General features: G+C 35.3%; 1 protein-coding gene across 3 annotated transcripts in view; it reads left to right on the top strand.

The window, feature by feature from the left end:
- Positions 1–22,180, top strand: part of LOC145673141 (sialate:O-sulfotransferase 1-like) — an 87,562-nt gene that overhangs the window by 11,257 nt on the left and 54,125 nt on the right. For 2 of the 3 annotated variants that reach the window (XM_081742557.1, XM_081742556.1), the window contains exon 2: positions 5,432–5,952. In XM_081742557.1, coding sequence (XP_081598683.1) covers positions 5,447–5,952 — 506 coding nt within the window. In that variant the 5' untranslated portion in view covers positions 5,432–5,446. The remainder of the gene's footprint in view (positions 1–5,431; positions 5,953–22,180) is intronic. The other variant, XM_081742558.1, reaches the window with a different exon arrangement.

Genomic DNA, 22,180 nt, shown 5'->3' with positions numbered 1-22,180 from the left:
ACTACCGGTTACTATTTGGTACCAAAATGTTTACCATCCTTTTAGATATTGATCAACACCAATATGATCTCTCTATGACTTACGGTTCCCGAGATATAGCTGCTTAAATTTCTGTAAATCGGTCATTTTTTGGCCACTATCTTGCGAACGGTTAGATTGACGCGAAAAATTTAATCATTTTGTCTAATAGTTTTTGATGCTCTATCTAATGCAGTGTACAAAATTGAAAAAATTGCAAATAACAGACAGACGGACAGATAGACACCAGACATAGAGAATTCAGTAACGAACTTTTTAAGTTCGTTGAATATGTTGTAACTCACGATATCCCGCCCGGTGACACGTATAACTTCGGGATTCGTCTAGTTATAACATATCCAATGCGAACACAATTGTCTCGTTCGGATCTCACAAGGGAACCTTCCGAAAAAGATAGCTGCAGTGAAAGGTGTGGCCTATGCCAATTGAAAGAGCTGTAACAGAGATGAGCATTCCCAAAAAATTAGCTGCCCATCGCAATAGGCTCAGGAAATATAAGGGGTGGAAGTTCGGGAAACAGCAAGGCTGGACAAGGGGGAAAAATGCAAATTCCACAAAAAAAAGGGGGGGCACGGCAAAATACAATGCTCACAAGTGAAGTATAGGGGTCTAGGTCAAAACCCCCACAGCCAAAACTCCCACACTCAAGAAATGTCAAAACACCCACACAAACGGTCATAACCCCCACACAAATGGACAAAACAGCCACACATAGCAACGGTCATAATCCCCACATAAATGGACAAAACTCCCACAAAATCGCAAATCCCCCACACTCTGAAATTATCGTCATTTCACGTCTTTGTTGCGGCTCTTTATGACGCCCAAGAAGAATAGTTGCAACATCAATTTAAGTGGAATAAAAAATGTTATTAAAAAGTACAAGGGTAATACATGAGTATGGGGTTTTTGTCAATTTGTGTGGCAGTTTTGACTATTTCTGCATGTGGGAGTTTTGTCCATTTGTGTGGGGGTTTTGTCCATTTATGTGGGGATTATGACCATTGCTATGTGTGGCTGTTTTGTCCATTTGTGTGGGAGTTACGACCGTTGGAGGTTATGACCGACTACCAGTGTGGGGGTTTTGGCTGTGGGGGTTATGACCGTTCGTGTATTTGGGAGATTTGTCCATTTGTGTGGGGGTTATGACCGATCGTGTGGGCGTTTTGACATTTCTTGAGTGTGGGGGTTTTGGCTCTGGGGGTTTTGACCGTTCGTGCGTTTGGGAGATTTGTCCATTTGTGTGGGGGTTATGACCGTTTGTGTGGGCGTTTTGACATTTCTTGAGTGTGGAGGTTTTGGCTGTGGGGGTTTTGACCGGTTCCCAAGTATAGAAAGAAACTTGCCACAATAGGGAACAAATGAAGGCCACCAGTGGGGTTAACAGTGTTGCCAACTGCAATGAAAAGTACATGTTTTGCAAAGAGCACTATATGAAGTGAGTGCAATATTGAGTGTCAACCTGTCATGTAGAACATAAGATATGGCGTGTCTAATCAGTGGTACAATCTAACAAAAGAAAATAGAAAAAAACAGAAGTACGAAAAATACGGAAAAAACGGAGTTGGCCATAATGCGCCACATTTGATCAGGGGCTGTACATATTAGAATGAACAAAACAAGAAGCACCGAATATGCAGGAAACCGACGTACCTAGAGTCGAAAAGAAAAACGAGTTCCAAAGTTGGCAAGACTGGCCATGGACATCCAGACAAGTAGGCCACTCGCTTCAGAAAAAGAAAATTCCGGCAACAGGCATCACTCGGAATGCAATGTTAGAGTGATTGAGGCAATGTCAAGTCGGGGAACATGAAATGGTTGGGTTGAGCCAATAACCGATAATAGAAGTAGTGAACATTATGTCATGGTTGGGTCGTATGTGGGAATATGCAGGGTGTCCCATCAAACTTTGTGACCTGAAAGATTTGCGAAACGAACAAAAATGTGGCGGATCCAGTTGTCCAGGAACGTACCAATGTCAGGGGGTGATAAAAGTCTGTGAGAAGCAAGTGCCCCAGGATCCCCAACATAGGGCCCCAGGAGCCAACTTCAAATTTTCAAAAGGAAACAGGGACCGAGTGTTACCTCTCTCGATTGATCATGGAATGTGCAACAATATATATAGGAAACATTTGCTATATGAAGCATGTTTTTCAAAATGGACGCCACAAATATGTGCTGTCTTAACATGGCATCGAACAATGTTATCTCAAATTGCTGCGAAGCGAAAAGAGATGTTGCAAATCCAATTGCACAGGAATGTACTCATGTCGAGGGCCAAGAGAACTTTGTAAGAAGCAAGTCCCCCAGGGCTCCCATCATAAGGCTCAAGGGGGTCAACCGCAACATTTCTAATGGGAACAGGGGCGGATGATATTTCTCTGGATAGATACAACACCGTCTATAAAAAAAAACATTTGCTATATGAATATGAAACAGATGTCAGGCAAGGACAACTAGCGGTGTTTCCCATATGATCAGACGATGACTTATTTATGGCACGAGCCATAGTAGAAGGCGGCTTAGTTGAAGGAACTACACCCTCTCAGTAACCTAAATTGCACGAAAATTTCCAAAGCAGGTTCATTGACCTGACTACCGCATGTTGCCCACTTTGTCCAAGAGCGGGATGGTTTGTTTCTAACTTTTCTAGCGAAAAGCATTTGTCTGGAATGGTGTTTCGCAGACAATAAAATAAAGAAAATATACTAGGCAGAGAGAGAGCAGGGAGGAGGGAGTGTACCAATTATTCATTCCTCTAAACCAGCGTTTCACAACCTTTTTCAACTTGCAGCACACTATGGGTGTAACATGGATTCTCGCGGCACACATAGATATTATTATTTGTAAATATAAAACACACTGGTATTTTTTTTTCTTTGATTACTGATCTCCTTCGCACAGAGAAGAAAGCTCGATCACTGGGTTTTCCTCGTGGTAAATCACTATGCTTATTTTTCATTCTAATTTAAAAGGAGAAAACAACTGCAATGAAATGTTGGACTCAGGTTATTAAAAATACGCTTACTCTTTCGAAAACTGTATCCAACCTTTTACTAAGAATGAAGATCATTAAATAACGAACGAACAAATAAATCTATTTTACTTTTAAAACACAAATGTAAATAATTTATCGAAAGGATTGAATGATATTTTAAATTTTCAAGTTACGAAATAGTCTGTAACGATAAAGAAGCAATAATGGTCATAACAATAACAAATACTTTTTTCAACATTAGAAATGTACAGAAAAGTAACACGTCATGAAACTTAAAACTGTAGATTCAGAGTAGAGGTTCATAGTAATGTGAAATACAAATATACATTTTCCCCTACGTTTTGCAATTTGATTGCTATAGAATTAATAATTTTGTTTTGATATCCTCGCGGTACATCAGTGGCCCATTCACGACACACCAATGTCGCGGTATTTTCACTGCTAGCTTCTCATTTTAGACAGGTATATTTACAACAAAGGGGGTAGCGTGCTGCACCTTTGCACCCCCTTAAATCTGGCCCTGTCCAGAAGTTATGTAGCCCTATATCGTTCATGGAAATAAAAACACAATAGTTATAACTATGCTAAATTACTATAGACTGCCAATTGCTCATTCAGACAATTTATGATGTTCACTTTATTGCAATGTTCTTATACAGACTAGATATAGGCTACGGATAATAGTTTTATACAAACTAGATAATCAATTATTATTATTATTATTATTATTATTATTATTATTATTATTATTATTATTATTATTATTATTATTATTATATTTGAAGTACAATCAAATATCACGACATTAATTACTAGTTTTAATTAACTGAATTGAGCTGAAAATTAGATCTTGATCTCGGAAGATTAACTATTAAATTTATATGTTCTGTACCTTTCTAAAGTAATAAATGCTGGAATTGGTTTCAAAGCTGTTCCTGAGTGAATAATTTCTTCATAATAATATTAAAAGTTTTAGAAAAATTTTCGAGACATTCGAGTCGAGTCGAGATTTTTATGAGCTGTCTCGACTCGACTCGTGTCTCGACTCGAAAATTCGAGTCGAGAAACACGTTTGTCTCGACTCGTCTCGAATTTTACAAAGTGTGTCTCGACTCGAATCTCGACTCGACTCGACTCGAACATGTCTCGACTCGTGCGCATCCCTACTTGCAAAATTAATGAAAAACAAAGACATAACATCGAGTTGATGTTCTGGGAGTCTGAGTAGAGAAAAGTTGGGCAACCCAAGTATAATTGTCAGTATCGTGCCAAGGACTCAGCATTGAAGAAGATATGCGCATGAAGAAGGAAAACTGTTATGTTGTTCATCAATCCTTTAAAAGTATATTGGTAGACACAGAAAGGTGGTATAATCTTCAAATAAAAAAAAAAAAATGGACATTGTCTGGAAGAATGGGCATACCAGTTATTTATAGAAGAAAGAGAAGAGTGAGAGAATTGATCCTTGTGGCATCCCCAAGTAGAGTTGAGTTGAGTTGATTTTAGTTTAGCGTCCCTTTCAGCAGCGAGGCTATATGAGACGTGGACCTACTGATTAACGTGGAATCCGAACCACATGAGCTCCCGCCCGGGAATCGAACCCGGGTATATCCCCAAGTAGAGAACAATAAGAAAACTAAATTGAAATTGATTTTGATGTATGCTAAGCTTGACGTGAGAAAGGGATAGAAGCAAGGGCGCCCATCAGGGGGAGCAAGGTGAGGCGCTCGCCCCCCCTAAGAGGAAATTGTGCTTGGGAATATCGAAGACCCAATGGAATTTTTACATTAGTTACAGCAAAATTTGAAACTATATTTGAAACGTCGCTTATACTTGCTTCCCTTGGAAACCACAACATGGACGCCCTTGGATAGAAGTATAGATATAGTACGTGGATAGATTAGAGCTTTATTATTATTATTATTATTATTATTATTATTATTATTATTATTATTATTATTATTATTATTATTATTATTATTATTATTATTATTAATTGAATTAGAACTAAACTTTGCGATTCTCGATTTAGAATAAATGTGACAACAAAAGTTAACTCTTTCTACACCCAATTTAGAAATTTTTAGTGTTATATTACTTAGCTTAAGAGGATCAACGGCTTATTCAGGAGGATTTATAAATATTTATGAGGTTTAGCATTTTCTAAAAAGACCTTAGAACACTACTGAATTGTATTGTATTTGAAGGAAGCCTGACAACATACCTATTAGATTGACACTCTTTTTTTTTTTAAGGCCAGTTTTCTTAAACAACAGTGTACATATCTGATTATTGTTAAAGTGTGTTTATGGTCAGTGACTTAATTTTCATTAATTTTCATTACTCTCAAGATAAATTGAAGCAATACATTTTAACTAAAACAACTTTTTTTAGTTCCAGGTCAACACCATGATTCTTCTTTACGAACGTTTCTTTCTGCAGTGGCGGTTTTCATATTTGTTCTTATTCGCCATTTTGTCCATGTACTTTGTGCTTCATTTGACAATAAAAACACGACTTATGATGCCGATAGTTGAACTTGATGGTCACAATGCATTAAAAGTGTTCATAGTTCAGCAGCGAAAGAGTGTTTCACCGGTTGAATCTAAGTTGATACTAACAACACAACAAGTCATTGATAGTGTGAAGTTTGTACTTGAAAATAAAACAATAAGTGATGATTCTAAGAGTGAACGCGGGAATCAAAAGTTAGAACATCAACAAGTACTTAATAACCAGTCAAAAGTGTCAGCGACAAGTGAAAACAATGTTAGATACACAACAACAAATTTTAACAAGTTAAAACGAAGTTCAGTGTTGGTGTCTTATCCCAATAGAACTTACAGATTTCCAGCGTCATTAAAAATGAAGGATCCTTCAAAATGGACGCACAGAGAACAAATATGGAGTAATATGTAAGTAATCGTTCCTCATTTCGTATTATACTGTTGCGAATAGGGGTAAAAGTGGATCTGAAAAAGGTAGAGGGACAGGTGACGTCACGCCGTGTCCCGTACCTATGTTTGCCCATTGTATTTTATTTAGGAAGTGGGGGACGCTATATATGTTCTTTGGAAGTGGGGAACGGCGTCCTCCAGCGTTCCCTCTCATTTTTACTCTTGGTTGCGAATGATTTTATTGTTTTATGTAGAAAAGTATTAATTATAATATTTTATACACCTAAGCAGGATGTAGTGAAGGCTATTGGTAGAGGCTCCAGCATCTATTTTGAAGGGTTAAATTAAATATTTCGGATTATTAAGAGCCAACATATCGTTTTCTTGCCAAGTGTATACATTGGATTAATGGAAAATACTGAAAGATATACAACTTTCCGACTTTTCTCTCAGGAAATCATTGATGTAAGGTCAAGTTCATTACCATTCTGAATTCATTAAAGGTTGCTCCTAAAGTCGAAACCTAACTACATCACTTTAATACTCCTAAAAATAATAATTTACCCCATTTTATGAAAATCATTAGATTGCGCTTAAATTTCGAAGACGAGACATAAATCGAATTTCCTCACGTAAAAAACCGTAGATAAACCTCGTTTCACGGAAATCTTTAGTTTCTCTCTCTCTCTCTCTCTTTTTTTTTTTTTTTTTTTTACATTCCCCGCCCTCCACATCGCCCCTAAAGTTTATACTTAGTGTATCCCAAAACAAAATACTCACCCCATTTCAAATCGAAACTGTTAGTCAAACTAATCTAAACATCTTGTATTTCACTGTAGTCAATATTTTAAAGTTCCCCGCCGTACATAAAGCATATTGGATTCAAGAATCTCAATTATATATCCATATACTATGGATAGCGATGAGCAAACCATGACCTGTGGCCCAGATATGGTCGAATGAAAGGTTCTATGCGCCTCCCGACATAAGTCTTTATCTGAAGGATGAAATGAATTGGATAAACAGACGACCTTTCTTTTTTTTTTTTTTTTTTTTTTTTTACTAGAACATATAATATTTTCAGGGCTGTTAAATTTTTCCAGCCGTTATTAGAAAAATTAGGGATGTTCTTTTTTTTTGGGGGGAGGGGTACAGACAATTGCTCCAACTTGTATTATCGTTGTTTTTAATAAGTTTCACTGACCCGCTTTTTTTTTTTTTTTTTTTTTTGGCCTCCTTCATAAAAAGTTCGCTGATAACTTACCTATCACATGTTCACATTCTCTGCAAAAAAACACATCAAATATGTTGAGTTGATTTTGAGTTTAACGTCCCTTTCAGCAGCGAGGCTATATGAAACGGGACCTACTGATTAACGTGGAATCCGAACCACATGAGCTCCCACCGGGAATCGTGAACCCGGATCTCCCACGCCAAAGGCGCGTATGCTAACCGCTTAGCCACGGAGGAGCTCTCCAATACCAAATGTTGTACTGTAATGACCGATGATTCGAAAGTTATGTTTAGAGATTGAAAATCAGGGGCGGCTTTAGGATTTTAATTTTGGGTAGGCCCGCTTCCTCGCTTATGAGTACATATACACATTTGATTGATTAATAACAGTAGGCAATTACTTTTACAATAGTGGTTGATGTTATTTGTTAAATAATCATCTACTATTAATATAAATAGTGGAAAATATATTTACTCTGCATTGTATCTTTTAGCGTTTATATATTTTTCAAAATTTTTGGGTAGACCCGTGCCTACCAGGCCTACCCGCTAAAGCCACCACTGTTGAAAATAGCGCCGCTCAAAAACACGGTTGATGGTGTGAGGCGCAGTAAGAATACCAAATGCGATTTCTGCTGCTGTGCTTTGAGAGTTACCACACCAGCGATGCTTTATCAGGGAACTTTTAGAGCATGGGATCATTCGTTTTCTTCAGAGAACTTTAAATGCCAAATTTTAGTAGATCAATGCCCAGCCATACATATTCCGGGGTGTTCAAATTTCCTTCAAGAAACGAATTGTACTATTGTTTGCCTGGTCTACATGGTCACCTGACATATCGTCCATCGAACGTATGTGGAGTATAATTGGTCGGCACCTTTTTTCTTACGGTCTTTCACCAGACAGTGTCGTCTTGTGGACTGGCGTAGAGGTAGCGTGGCAGGCAATTTCTAAGAAAGAAAAGAAAACACTTACCGTATTTAATCGATGCCACGACGTATAGAGAGTGTGATTACAGCACGTGAACACTTTACGACATACAGACTTATAAAGGTGAAAGGAATTGTAAAGTTCTGAAAAGTAGTATACTGAATCTAAGGTGTAGGTTTCATAATGAAAACACTTGTCTTTCTTGATGTTGCAATTTTCACATCTAGGAGTGTTTTAGTCATCCTACATTTACAGTTCTTCCTTAAAGTTTGATAACCGTTTAATTTTCGATTGAGATTCCGCAGTAAGAGCCATATCATCTGCAGGACGAATTCATTTAACTCTACTACCGCATCTTTCTCCAGTAAACCTCTCTTTGCTATTTTTTTAAAATAAGACTTTAACAGTTTATCCGTTAAATGTGTCTGAAAAGGGGTTAAATTAAAGAATGAAATAATAGTATGACTTTCTCATCTGCGAGCTTGCTAAGACTTACATTAGGCATATTTATACAGTAGAATATATACCTATATATGGATCCCAGTCACCAGAGGTAGGCGCTTTACCACTGAGTCCCTACAAATGAAGGATGAGAGGACTCAAATTGCTATAGACAAACATATAAAGTAGCATTTTAATATACGTATACGAATGTGTTGGGTGAAATTGTGCCGAACTTGGAGAAGTGATAGATGATGTCAAGTGAAATTGTTTTCTTCTTATAAATGCATATTCGAGTACGACTCATTGCGGCTCCACAGGCCTTTTGAAGTTGCCGGCATACAATAGGTTTCATCACTCAAATTAAAGCTCAGTGCCTGAATTGTTCGTCAACCTGCTATGCGTAGTTCTTCTGGTGCCTAACATAAGGATAACCTAAGCAACGCACTAGCGACAATTTCATCTTCTGTCTCCAAAGCGACCCGCTAAAACGTTGAATAATAAAAACTGGTAAATTACATAAAATTTCGAATTGACTAAGGAAAACGGTCATAATTTGTGGTTTTCAAGATCTCATTGTCGAAAGGACTTGCCCACAAACATATAAATGTTGCATTTTAATATACAGTGTGTTTCGTAATTCCTATTACAGTGCTTGGAGGTTGAAAGTAGACACGAAAAAAAGCGAAAAAGTTCACTACACCGAGTTATGTGCGTCCTTTTTGAGTTACGTGTGGAGGAAAATGTAGAAAATTAAACTTTGAACCTTAATAGCATAAAAACTAATACGAGAGTGTTAGACAAAAAGGAGTGGTGAATTTCAGAGGGAAGTGGTATGGTGAATTTCACAAGTGTTATCAATATATTTAGTGCTTTGGTCATTTTTTTTTCAATTAATACTCTTCAACTTCTGTATTTGCCCCTCCATATACCTAGGTATCTTTTTGCTTAGTATTTAGAGCTCAATTTTTGCTTTATATGAGATGACGGCAATAGTTCTGTAACTCTCATATCTTTTTACATTCGATTTCTTAGCCAATAGCATTATCATTGTCTTCATGAAAACTTTTGCCCACTTTCGCGTTTTATATATTTCATTACGGGATCGGAGCAATTATTTCTTGCTCTTTCCTCCAATATTCTTAATGAACTCAATTGTTATATTTATTTATGTATCTTGAGTAGTGTTGTAAATAGAAAAAAAAACGTTCGTATTTTTTCAGAAATGTACGTTTTTTTTTAGAAAAAATACATTGTCTCTCGTTTTTTTTCTAAATTTCGTTTTTTTTTTTCACATAGTCATTTGTTATGCATCTTACGTCTATTTAAGTATGAAATATTTTTATGTAGGTGTAATCACCGTAAAATGCAACATAAATTAAACGCTAGATACTGATACACTACAAATATTTTACAATTTACATGAATAACATACCTACTAACAATTCGGGTTTCAGCAGTTTTCATTAATATCAACTAAGAAATAAAAGTAGAAATGAAATTTTGTTTTTTCGTGAAAGCAGGCCTTTAATAAATATGAAAATAATGTCACGAACAGTATAAAATTCAAATAACTTGTCTAAAGGTAAAAACTAATACTAATTTGCCTAATAGTGTTTTTCTAACTCTCATATATAAATAATTTGTCGACTAGATATATATGATATGCAGAGCCGGCTCTACCATATATGCAACACATGCATTTGCGAGGAGCGGCAACTTTGGAGGGTACGGCAAAATCTGTCATAAGTATATTATTTAACATAGATATTTCTTGTTGGAAACAGACTTCACGATGATGGTAGTTACATTTACTAAGCTGACCTTCTATTTGAATACTACATTCATAAATTATGTTTAGGTTGCATTAGTTTAAGATCACATGGACAATACTAAAGCAAATGGTCGAATAAATCCAAGCATAAAGTGCTTGATTGTTGTCAAATGCAAGAATCCAATTCTCGATTAGTAGCGAATGTCTGTTTCATTTAGTAAGTTATCACAGTTTTGATATGACAACTAGTCATGTTTTTATCAGAAACAGGTTCCTTATCATTGAAGATAGAAACAAGTTTCTAAGATGTAGAAGAAAAATCAAGAAATAAAGATGAAAGAGCTAATTGCACTGGAATTGCAAACTGATACATTGAGATTGAAGCTTGATATTGAATTCTATAAAAAGGATTATCATCTTTCCTCTGCAGGTGTGTTTACTTTATCTTTCACTAACATAATAGATTAATATTTAAAGAAAAAACAGACACAACAGGATTGCGTTTTTAGTAAGTATTTAAGCCTTTCTGAGTGCAACTGCACTTAACCTCCCCTTCGTTGTTGATGCTGGAGTACCATACTTAAAATCATAGCTCTTAAGATTTGTTCTTTCTGGAGAAAGGGGGAGGCGGCAAATTATGCCATTACACGGGGCGACAAATTGCCTAGGGCCGGCTCTAATGATATGTATATACAAGACATGACTATAGGATGACACAATTTGAAGTAATGCAGGGTGTTTCAAAACGAATATTAGAGTTTTGAAACTTTGTAGCATCTATTACAATGAACTTACAATTATAAATATTATATCAAATGGAAGAGCAACTCAAACAGTTTTGTACGCACGCATGCACATGCATTGTTTCTTCTGTCTGCCGTTAGAAAGAGCAAGTAGCGAAGATGGAGACTATAGAGCAGAAAGCTTTTTGTGTTTTAATCAAGATTGAATCTGTAGTTACAGTGCAACCGTCTGGGTGAAGAATATTAAGGATACGCTTGCAACTATGTCCTTGTCGTTTGCAGTTGTTACAGGTCTAAAGCCTACAGATTACGGTTTACGTGCCAATTTTGCAAGTAAAATATTGCTGCATAACAATGAAGATTTTCTGGACCGTGTCGTCTTCAGTGATAAATCGACATTTCACCTAAGAGCTAATGTGAACACTCATAATGTTTGTACCTGGCGGTCAGCAAATCCTCAGGAGATGGTACAGTTGAAACGAGATTCCCCTAAATTGAATGTGTTTTGTGCCATATGGCGGAAAGTTTATGGGCCTTTCTCGCCTATCGACTAGATGTGCGTCGTGTGACGAATGAATCTCACATCAAACACTTGTAGCAAAGACTGTTTGAAGTGCTCTTTTACTTGATGCATTGTTTATAATTATACGTAAAATGTAATAAGTACTACGAAGACTTAAAACCCTGATATTCATTTTGAAACACCCTGCATTTCTCACCAACAGTGTTGGAACTAAGATGTAAAAAGGAGAGAAAATTTTCCTTATAAAGTTATTGTTTACAACAACGATATTATTATTAGTCGAGACTATAACTACAACAACAACAACACGGATTAGTAGTCAAAAAAAGTAATCAAATGTACACTCGGTGGTCCAGTTGGAAAAGTGGCACACATGGGCGTGTCACTTTTTTAATCCGCTTCTGTGTGGACACTAATTAAGAAATCGGGGTATTATTCTTGCCAAATATGGTTGGACCATAGTTTATCATATTAATTTCTTTTTCTTCTGGTGTCGAATTTCCTTCTCAAATTTCACCCCAGTCAAAAATTCGAGAATTTTCTAGTTTCGATTTTCCTTTACTTCTTTTTTTCCTGTAGCTTTCTTCGTTGTAGAAAGACCTCCTTAAGACTTGCCCGGTATATACCTCGAATGCATACCTAACTGCTGACATCAATTGGACTGGCCTGCGCGCAGTGTTGCCAGTTAGGAAAATTAAAATTTCCCTAAATTTGGGCAAAAAATTCGAAATTTTTGTTTATAAATTCGTACCTATACGTCCGAGTGCAAGTCAACTTACGCCAATCCAACATGTGTCCTTACTTACCAAACGCAGGTACAGATCGTTACAATAGGGTAATTAGGGGGCGCACGAAAAATTCGCAATTAGGTTCTAACCCTTGATTTCTCTAGATTTTCCCTACTTTTCTGTTTCAGGTAATAAATTTTTGGTAATTAGAAGCTTTGTTCCTTAAATATCGCCATAATACTTGTAGGATATATTAGTGGTGTGCCAATGTTTAATTTAAGATAGTTCGCGTCTGTCTGGTAGCATGTTGCCAGCTACAGAAAATTTTTAATTCCAGAGTTTAGGGGGAAATTTTGGGAAAATTGTGTGCTTTGTCTCTATTATTTCCCTCTTGTTGGCTATATCGAAACAAACGTACCAGTATCTGAAAGTATCATCTTTGCCCTACACAACGCACTATAGAAAGTTTCAATAGGATAATTAGGGGAAGTACATTTGAGGTTTACAGTGGACTTTGTTCTCTAATTGGAAAGATAACTTGTGATTTTTTTTTTTTTAAGGTAGAATGAGATATTTTTATTGGCATGCTTACTTTATTAGATATCGTCACAATGCTTGTTGGATATAGTAGAGGGTTACCAAAGTTTATCTTAAGATAGTTTGTGTGTGTGTCTGATAGCAGTGCTGCCAGCTACAGAAAATTTTAATTCCAGATTTTAGGGTCAAATTTGAAAAAAAAATCCTTTTTTCTATTATTTCCCTCTTGTTGGCTACATTCGAACAAACGTACCAGTGTCTAGAAAGCCTCGTCCTTAGCCTACACAGCGCACCATAAAAGATTTCACTAGAATAATTAGGGGAAGTACAATTGAGGTTTATAATAAACTATGTTCTGGAAATGGTAAGAAAATGGTAAATTTCTGAGGTAGAATGATATATATATATATATATATATATATATATATATATATATATATATATATATATATATATATATATTAACAACCTTCCACCGTCGTGCCTATATAGCATGGGGATGAATGTAAAATGACGGTCGAAGATCGCTGCTACTCACCATCTAGAATGAGTAGGTACAGGATGACGGAAAGAAACCACATTAATTAACTTTGAACTAAAACTTTGTATTTTCATTAAGCTTGTGTATTATTGTGATTGATCGTCGACTGAATATAATCGCAAGATCACATATCTTTAACAGCTAGGAAGTTAACCACGATGAACTCAAACATAGCTGAGATACACGTACCTTTATACAGCTGATGACTGGAACTGCTATCGATGTTCTGGACGATCTCTGTATTGCTGCCAATAGTCTAGAATGATCGACTATTGTGTACCATTATCTACTATAATGGTCTGCTGAACTATTAGATCTCCTGATCTAATACTGAACGTAGAATCACAGAGAAGTGACTACTGTGACATGAGCAGCTATGTAACTACTAAACGTACGATGATCTCTTAGACTCAACTCTGAGACAAATGCTCGAAGACTGCTCCCTAGAGACTGATCCTCGACTCTCTCTCCTGAGACTGATCCTTATCTCTAAAAACTATAAGGTTTTATACGAAGATTCCAGACATCTTGGAATTCATTCTCGTCGACTTTCTGTATATCTCAGCTATTGGTAAAACGTTGGTTTCACCCGAATTACATCGTGATCAAATTCTCAGACTTACAAATTCCTGCGAACTCAACGATTATATCACAGTCAAAGTGTGTCAATGTTACAATGTGACAATCTGATGACAATTCAAAACATTACAAATACAACTTACAATATCTTACAAATTGACGAGCAAGCGTCTAGCCGTAGAACATTCATTACATACACACAACATTGATGTCAACACATAAACACACACACGTGTTTACGTTACGTGATAACACTTAGTTTCTTAACATTCAATTTTATTAAATATACTTTCCTTTACCAAAATAATATCTTTCTGAATAAAATCAATGACATGCCTCAACATGCCCCTCCTTTAAAATAAGAGAACTCCGTTCTCGACTCAATTTCTTCCCTGAAATTGACCGAAAACTAATTACATATATTACATAAAATAATCATATATATTCAACCATCACCCTGTATATATCTTTATATTCATTTTCACATTCGAAAGAAATCATCAAAACATTATTTATTTACAATCATTGTTTTCGTTTTAAAAAAAAATACTTTTCAAGAGTCCTCATCAGAGTATGAGCTCCTGCCATCTATTGAGTTACATATATAACTACTTGAAGTTGTGTTGCATTTCCTGTGCTCGGAATTGCTCATATATATACTTTTCCGTTCTCGTTCTTGAAAACTTTCCACTGAAGTTAGTCGCAAAGTTCAACTCAGTGTTTATTGACTCTGCATAGTTTCCACTAATACCAGTGACCATATCACTGATGCTTTCCATAAAAATAATGCACTTCATTATACACTAGATATGTTGTTATAAACCACTAATACACTAATGAACAACGTCTCCTATCGCTGCATGATTTTGAAACACAAAGATAAAATTTAAAAATATTATTCACTTCACTTATGGTAAGTTTGCTATCTATAGAGTTAGCAACTCTTGATACACTTCCTTCCGCAAAATGTTAATTCAGCAAACGTTTGACACTGAACTTGGACAAACTTCCACGTCTTATCCTGTTTGCCGCGTTGCTTCGATGTATAAAGTTAACTTTGAATACGTGCTCCGCATTGTTCGTGAAAATTTCGGCAAAATGTTCACAGGATCAAAATGTCGCAAGGACGCATGTATAGTTTTTCGTGTTTCAAGTTTGTGACCAAATGTTGATCCGTTTTTTCTGCTTCAAAACCGGGTAATTCGTGATTTGTGTTACATCCCTCTTTGGTTTTGGTGCAGTGCATACCAACAATGTTTAAGTTACCTTGTGGTTCCTTTTTCTGCTCAAGATAGTGATCTGCTTTGTGTTTTGTGCAAATAGTGTGCTTTTTAGTGTGGTTTTTATTAATTTCTGCATAGATTGGAAATAATCCGCAGTTTTCTACGTTACTAATATCGTCATATACTCTTTTATTCTCTACTCTTCCTTCCTGTTTTTTCTTTCTCCTAAATCTACGTAATTTACTAATTAAATAAGTGATAATTATAGACGTTGCTAGTACTAAGGTTATTAACGATGTCAAAGCAATAGCCATTACGGTAAACTTCTTTTCCATAATACCTGTAAATATATAACTAAGTGTGAAATCGTGTTTTTATTTTTCTTAAAAACTTATATAACTATACCGCGGTCTATGACTCTCTTCTGAACAATATATTCATAATTTCAGCATAGGCCTAATCGTTCATTATTCATTAATCGTTCATTATTTTCTTTAAAATGCATAATCGATGCATATTCTAAATAATGAATAGTGTTCCAATCACTATGTAACCTATTCGGATACAAAACTGCTATCCTTGTTACATTTTCATTCGTTTGACGCTGTTATTGTCTTTTTTTTTTTTCAAAGTCGGAAAATCCTACATTTTCGTGCATATTTCAGCTCTTAAATACACTTTATTACTAGTTTTAACGTTGTTTATAGGTACAGTTATCTTTATTGATGTTTAATCTATCTTATTTTAACATTCCAACACTCTCTGTCCTTAGAATTCATTCATAACGCATCAAAATCATTGTGAATACAAGTAGCTAGTCTCCCGTGGGTGGGACTTGTTGCTACGCTGGCGGCCATCTTCTCGTAAACCACGCCCCTTAGCAACCGCTCTCTGCTGCATGAGCGCACAGATCCTCGCCAGGATGCAATCGTCTCGTAAGTAGTAAACAGAAAACTACTCAACGGAGTACAGTATCCTCATGAATATCAAAGATATTCATAAACTGAATACAATAACTTATTATAATACAAATAATCTATATACCAATTGATCATTTGATACTAATAATGAATCAATAATTCCTCTCTCATTTTAAAAAAAACGTGAATTTAGAAAATGAATTTTGATAAAAATAATGTGTTTTCATACAACTTAACGTTGATTATTGATATGATGCATTATGATTGTATTCTATTTGCGACTATTTCTCGTGTCTTATCTATGATTTTCCTACTTTTCTATTAAAACTATTTACTTCTTTTCAACGACTTTTTCGTACTTTTCCGTACTTTTTCCGTACTTTTAACGACTTGTTATTGTAGATTTGTAAGCTTACTTGAACTAGTTTATAACACCAGTATCTACTTTATCTATGATTTGTCTATTTATCTAGCTTTACTAATAGACAACTTTTCTATTTTTCTTCTTTTCGCTTTTGTTTTCTATAGCTTGAAGCTACTGATTTCACTAATATTCTGATGTTATTTAACTTAGCTATTGTCTATTTACATGCTTTTATCTATGCTTGTCTACGATGATCTATTATCTATGCTTATTTTCTATTGCTTCTTTTCTACCAAAAACAAAGAGTTTTGTCGTACTAGTTCTACGTAACCATTTTATATTTTCAACGATTTAATCGTTTTCACCGACTCAACTAGACCAATCCTAGTTTTATCTAGGATGACAACCAAAAGCTTTTCAACTCACAACTACCTCATGCTGTAGGTAAGTATGTCTACATATTACCAATTGTTTTAAATGTTAATTCGATATTCCTTTTCAGGTTTTATTGCAACTTAGATATTTTTTTTTCAAAATAAACTCCATTCTTCTCCATATCCATAAATGTAAAAACTTTTTTTTTATAACCCAAGGCACATACGATATTCATTTACATACTACGCTTACTTTATTATTACTTTCTGATGATTATTATTATTATGATTATTATTATTATTATTATTATTATTATTATTATTATTATTATTATTATTATTATTATTATTATTATTATTATTCCTGATTTTGAATTTTATACTTCCGTATTGCTCTATACAGCTTACAATACAGTACTAATAACAATATTGTTGTCAAAATTAATGATATTATTACTCCAAAAATTACATACATGATATAGTCTGTTTTTAAATGTAGTTCTGGGATCGAAGTATCGACTTTCAATTTTAACAATTTTTCAGTTAAACTATTTAGCTCTTGCGTATGCAAGGTGAAATTTATTTGTCTCTCAGTCCAATTACCGATCAATTTAATGTGTTTATTTTGAATCTGAATTATCCGTTTAGATGGAATGACCAGCTCTCCAATTATTATGTTATCAAACTTATCATAGTTTATGAAATTTGATTTAGCTTTGGTTTGATCAAGTTTTGTTGAAGTAACTTCTTGATGTACACCCACTTTTGTCATGTACGCTTCTTCAATAGAAGAATACATCACACCAGCGTGTGTATATCTGAATATCACATTCCCCAAAAATTTTTCCGAATTTTGCTGGCATCCTCCTAGAGATTTATTTAAAATAATATTATTCAAACATTTCGATTCATGGTCCATAGTTATGCTCTCGCAAAAATATAGAAAACTTTTAAATTCGCATTTACTTTTATCCAATGAGTGAAATTTACCTTCAGCCAAATAGACTGCTTCTGGTAATTGATAAAATATTCTTGTGTTATTTATTAAGTAGCCCATTGATGTAACGTCATACATTATTGAAATGCTAGTATCATATATTATCGGAGTCTTTATTATTAAATCAACATTATTATCTTCGTAATGGTATTTTACTAGATATACGCTAGACATTTGGTAAAACATTCCAATGTCTGACCTATAAATAGTATTTTTCAAAACATCATGAAAATTAATTAACTTTTAACATCAGCATTAGATAATATATGATATGTTAACTCATTATTTAAAATGCTATTTACTATTTTATTTACTCTCTCCTGTACAAGATGAACAAACAAGTTTGCCATTATCCTGCGTTGGGATTGATGTAAATAACAGTATAGCTCCTGAATTTTATTTTTAAAATCTTGCAACACCTGTTGCACTTTTACGACTATCCCGTGGACTACTGTTATCTCATTATTAAATGATTCTTTTAGATTTTTAATTTCATTAGTTAATACATTCTCATGCTTACTTAACTTATCAATAGACTGAGACCATTGTTTATTATGGATTAAATTATACGTCGATAAACCAATGGACGACAATCCCAGTAACCACGAAAATATAAATCTTTTATTTCTGTGATTATTATTACATCTTGTTATACCATTTTCATAAACAAAATGGCATGGCAATAAATTCACTATATTCTGTCTAAACTCTCTCACTTTTACTGCATAATCATTTAAAATCTCATATGCGTCAGTACATTTGTCGTGTACTGGCACCGATTCTTGAAAATTTAAATGCATTTTAACGGTCGTAAACACCATGTTCGTCGCATGAACAGCATAAGCATTCTGTGTCAATGCTAGTCCAATATCTGATAACGTTATTTGTTGATGTTCTTCTTCAGCTACCCCAATACTAATCAATAGTAGTAGACAACCGATAATCTTGAACATGATGATAACTGTAACAATTAAAACTTAGAATTACTATTCTGAATTTTACTTATTTATTTTAATTATTTCTATATCTCTTATTTTCTTTTTTTTCTTCACAGTTATGTTTTCATTTATTTATTTTACTTTGTATGTGTACCTTGGATTATTTTACCAATTTAAATATATTTACTAGATATCTCTCTAATTTAAAAAAAAAATTTCTCTAATTTCCTAGTCACTTTACGCTCTGTAAACAATATACTTTTGCCAGTTAAGGGATTTTTTGATGGAAATCAACATTTACTTTGATTTCGGGTACACGGACTTTTGTTGATAAACAGCGGTCCACCTCGCTGTCTCACTGACAAAAACATCTTGTTTGCAGATACCTAACAACAAAAAAAAAAATATTAAACTTTTACTAAAACTTATTCGTGTTTTCGTAGTTGCAAAAAAAAATCTTTTTTTTTTTTTCATCGTGATGTAGTCCTTTTGAAAAACTTTTTGGTTTTTCCCACGCGTTGTTCTTTTTTTTTTCATTAGACATCACTGTCTAAATCCGATTCTTCTTCTGGTCTATCCGAATCTTCCTCCTTTGCACTTACAAATGGTTTCAAACGTCTTATGTCAACAGAATCTGTCTTCTCTTGTCCTTTCTTAGTCTCGTATCTCACTTTATATGAGTTATTATTCAACTTTTGCACTATTACTCCTCGAATGTTATATCGCTTTCCAAAACAAGCTGGAATGCCTGCTCTTGGCATTTCACGAATCCAAACTTTTTGTCCCACGTCGAAGTTTGGTTGAGAGAACTTCTTCTCAATTTGTTTCTTTTGGGATTTGAACCGCTTCTGCAAATTCTGGTACGCGACCTTCCTTGCTTCCTTCACATTTCGTATCCGCTCTTCGTTTTCCACATACTCACAAGGTATGTCCAGATCCTGTTCCAAGAACGTTCTGGGTTCACGCCCTGTAAGCAAATAGTAAGGCGAATGTTTTGTCCCGTCATGAATCTGTGTATTCATGGTAAACACAATTGAAGGTAAGATCTCGTCCCAGTTTGTAAACTCACGGTCTATATAGTGCTTCATAATTTGTTGAATTGACCCGATGGCTCTCTCCGATGTTCCAATCTGGTAATGGGCATCTGTATTGGCAAAATTTAACCGCATACCAAACCTTTCAGCCATCTCTTCCATCACTCGGCTCCGGTGTGTGCTATGCCGGTCCATCGCAAGAATTTCAGGAATCCCATGTTTTGTAATTAATTCTTCAAAAATTGCTTCTGCTATAATTTCAGAAGTTATAGCAGGAACTGCTCTTGCAATTACATATCGAGTAGCGCTATCAACAAATACAATAACATATTTATTCCTGTGATTCTTCGATCTTTTAAATGGCCCAATCTCATCCATAGTTACATGCTGGAATGGCATATAACTCGGGTATGTTTGCGGATGCAGTGGTGTCCTACCAGCTTTACGTTTCTGGATTTGGCAACTGATGCACTGGCTGACCTTCTCTTGAAAAAATCTTTTCATGTTTGGGAAATAGATGGATTTCAATGCTCGATTATAACACTTGGTGTAGGAATAATGTCCTCCTCCGTATATCGAACAATGCAAGTTTTTGAAAACTTGTTCCCGCAAAGAAAAAGGAATGCATAATAGGAATTTCTTCCCATTAGCCATTTTCTGAGTTCGGAAAAGTTTTCCGTCCTTAATTTCATACCAGCGTGCCTGTTTTTCTGCTTTTTCATCTGCTTCTTCCGGATGTTCTATAGCCTTCATTATTGAACCGAAGAAAGGGTCTTTCCGTTGCAACTCAGCCACATTCACATCTTCGTCGAACGTGATGTTGACTTCAAGGTCTTCCATCTTGACTGGTAATGCATCTAGATCGATGTCTTCATCAGTTGGTTGGATGTTCGTGTTTCTTGATAATACATCGCTAGGATTTTTCTCTCCTGGACAATGTACTGGCGTGTACTGGTACTGCGCCATTTCTAGACTATACCGTAACAGTTTCGGCGATAATTTTGGCGTTGTTTGAAGGTATTTTATACACCTGCAATCAGTGTATAGCTCAAATTCTTTATTGTACAAATAATAGTTAAATGCTTTGAAAGCACTAACCACGACCAAAATTTCTAGTTCCACTATATGTCTTCGTGTTTCGTTTGGTCTCAATACTCTACTATAATACGCTATAGGTGTCCACTCTCCATTCAATTGTTTCTGCATTAGTACAGCCCCTATTGATTTTGTAGATGCATCCGTATACACTCTAGTTTCCAACTCTTCACGGAAAGGTGCCAATAAAGGTGCACTCATCAACGATTCTTTGAGTTTTTCAAAACTAAGTTGGTGTTCTTCCGTCCACACAAATTTTTGGTTTTTTCTTAATAATTGTTGAAAATTAGATGTCATTTCCGCGTAATTTTTACAAAATTTCCTCACATAATTAGTCAAACCAAGGAATGATTTCAACTCTTTCGCGCTTGTAGGTGGCTTACAAGCTTTTATTGCTTGAATCACTTTAGGACTGATTTCGTAACCAGCTTCACTCACAATGTGACCTAAAGCCATTACCTTCTCTTCCATGAAGTGACATTTCTCTACTGATAACTTTAACCCATATTTCCTTAACCTTTGAAAGACTGAGTGTAACACAGATACCATTTTCTCCTGATTATTTAAATATATAAATATATCATCCATGTAAAATGACACCGCCTCCGGATGAACGTTAGCTAATGTCATTGCCATGATTTTCGTATATATAGCGGGCGACTGAATGTAACCCATTGGCAATTTCGAGTATTGATACGCTCCTACGCCTGGAATATTGAATGCAGTATACTTCCTAGAATCCTTAGAAATTGATACCGTATGATAGGCACTCTTAATGTCCAACACACTAAAGAATTTGTGACCACCCATACTTGTAAGAATTTGATGGATAGGCGGCAACGCCACGGAGTGGAACCGTACATGCCGATTCAGCATTCTACAGTCCAAACAGGCCCTAATCGATCCGTTTGGCTTTTTTACGAACAACATCGGTGAGTTATACGAGCTATTACTTTCCTCGATGATATTTTGTTCGAGTAAAATGTTTATCTGTTCTTTCACCTTATCCTTCATTGCTATCGGTATTGGATACTGTTGACGTCGAAACGGAACTTCCGTTTCCAACTCTATCTTGTGTTCTACTCCCTTGACTCTTCCTAATTCGTTTTCTCGCCACGCAAAAACATCTGCGTAATCGTAGCACAATTTCTCTAATTTCTTTCTGATTTCTGGTTTAGTATTATTGCCAAATTTTAACCGTGATTTATCGTAGTTTTTTCTCGCCTCTAACACTTCTTCAATTTCATCCTCTGATAATCCTTCTTTTCTTAA

The sequence above is a fragment of the Thermobia domestica genome, chromosome 16 (assembly GCF_964235325.1).
Source record: "Thermobia domestica chromosome 16, izTheDome1.hap1.1, whole genome shotgun sequence".
NCBI classification, from domain to species: domain Eukaryota; kingdom Metazoa; phylum Arthropoda; class Insecta; order Zygentoma; family Lepismatidae; genus Thermobia; species Thermobia domestica.
This window is presented reverse-complemented; position numbering and strand designations above follow the sequence as displayed.